The sequence below is a fragment of the Penaeus japonicus genome, unplaced genomic scaffold (assembly GCF_977035675.1).
Source record: "Penaeus japonicus unplaced genomic scaffold, GWHDUDI00000001_assembly GWHDUDI00000023, whole genome shotgun sequence".
NCBI lineage: Eukaryota > Metazoa > Arthropoda > Malacostraca > Decapoda > Penaeidae > Penaeus > Penaeus japonicus.
Window position 1 is genome coordinate 22,092,693 of NW_028234425.1, and position 1,861 is coordinate 22,094,553.

The 1,861-nt window shown below is 45.2% G+C and overlaps 1 protein-coding gene across 1 annotated transcript in view; it reads left to right on the plus strand.

The window, feature by feature from the left end:
* The first annotated feature begins 336 nt into the window (after nt 1-336).
* Nucleotides 337-1,861, plus strand: part of LOC122252057 (uncharacterized) — a 7,650-nt gene continuing 6,125 nt past the window's right edge. The window contains exon 1 of the mRNA XM_086550217.1: nt 337-502. Within this exon, the coding sequence (XP_086406343.1) occupies nt 491-502 (12 nt within the window). The 5' untranslated portion in view covers nt 337-490. The remainder of the gene's footprint in view (nt 503-1,861) is intronic.

Sequence of the window (1,861 nt, forward strand, 5' to 3'; positions counted from 1 at the left end):
GGAGAGAGAGGGGGGGGGTAGAGAAAGAAAGAGAGGGAGAGAGAGAGAGCGAGAGAGAGAGAGAGAGAGAGAGAGAGAGAGAGTGAGTGAGAGAGATTGAGAAAGAGAGAGGGAGGGAGAGAGAGAGAGAGAGAGAGAGAGAGAGAGAGAGAGAGAGAGAGAGAGAGAGAGAGAGAGAGAGAGAGAGAGAGAGAGAGAGAGAGAGAGAGAGAGAGAGAGAGAGAGAGAGAGAGAGAGAGGGTAAGGGTAAGGAGGAGTTAGCGGAAAGTAAAGAGGTTAAAACCAGAAGCGAGACACTGAGATAAGAGAGTCAAAGAGGATGCAAAGGCAGAGACAAATGAGGAGGCGGAGGAAGAGGAGGAGGAGGATTAGGAGAAAGTGATGCGCTGCACCACGCCCTTGTGGAGGTCGCGGGTGGGAAGGAGGGGGCAGTGCCATTCCAGTCCCTTTATAAGTGCCGCCGCTCTGCGTGTGCCGTACATTCTTCAACATGGCGCTCAAGGTAGGGGGTGCCGTCTAAGGCACAGACTCGTGAGTAGGATTGTTCGGTTCTCGTGCGACTTACATGTTCTCAGGAAACCCTTAGTGTACCCTTTGTGTGTATGTACTGCTTGAAATGTCAATTTATCATGTGCTATAAAATAAAGAGAGGGAGGGTGAGTGAATGAGAGACAAACAGAGAGAGAGAGGGGGGGGGGCTGAGTGAGAGAGGGTGAGAGAGAGAGAGGGAGGGGATAAAACGAAGATGGGAAGGAAGAGATAGGGAAAGACATTGATTCAGAAGCTAAATCACTCATTTGTGAATTATTTTCAATACAATTTTTAGTCTTTACAATCTATGTGTATTATCATCATGATTGTATATTCGGGTCACAGTGTTATCAGTTTTATAATCTTCCCTTTACCTTAAAGTAAAAACAATTTTATCTGGTATGTCCAATACCTATTCTAACAAACACTGATAACATATCCGAAACCATTATCTGCAATAATGCTTCAAAAGACACATCGCATTAATCGAACTATACCAGGCAGCGTTCGTTAATTAGGATTTGTTTTATATATACACAAACACTCGGCTCATTGCCTGTTTACCGTGTTGCTGTCATTCGAAACTTATATTTCCAATATTTGCAATAATGGAAAGAAATGCAGAGGGAACAATGCAAAGAGAGTCGGTAATATTTCTTTTTCGTTTCTTTGCTGCTGTCTTTCCTGTAATTTTATTAATATAATAGTATTGAAGTAAATGATGAAGAAAATCGTTCTCTTCTCCTTTTTTTTTTTTCTTTTTTTGCGTATTTAGAATACATGTAATGATTCTGTTACCTTTTTTAATTACTAAAGTCCCGTTCATATCAACTGATGTGATTTTCTGTCATGAATGGAACAGTTTTCAGCTTGATATCTAACATACGAAAGGAGATAGTGAGAGAAAAAAGGGGGAAGGGTTTGAGGGAGAGATGGGGAGGGAGGAAGGGGAGAGAGAGAGAGAGAAAAAGAGAGAGAGGGAGGAAGGGGGGGGAGAGGGAGAGAGCGATTGAGAGAGAGAGAGAGATTGAGAGAGAGAGAGAGAGAGAGGGAAAAGGGGAGGGAGAGGGAGAGAGATAGGGGAGGGAGGGAGGGAGGGAGAGAGAGAGAGAGGGAGGGAGAGAGAGAGAGGGAGAGAGAGATTGAGAGAGAGAGAGATTGAGAGGGAGAGGGAGGGAGAAAGAGAGAGAGGAGAGAGAGAGAGAGAGAGAGAGAGAGAGAGAGAGAGGGAAAAGGGGAGGGAGAGGAAGAGAGATAGGGGAGGGAGGGAGGGCGGGAGGGAGGGAGAGAGAGGGAGAGAGAGATTAAGAGGGAGAGAGATTGAGAGGGA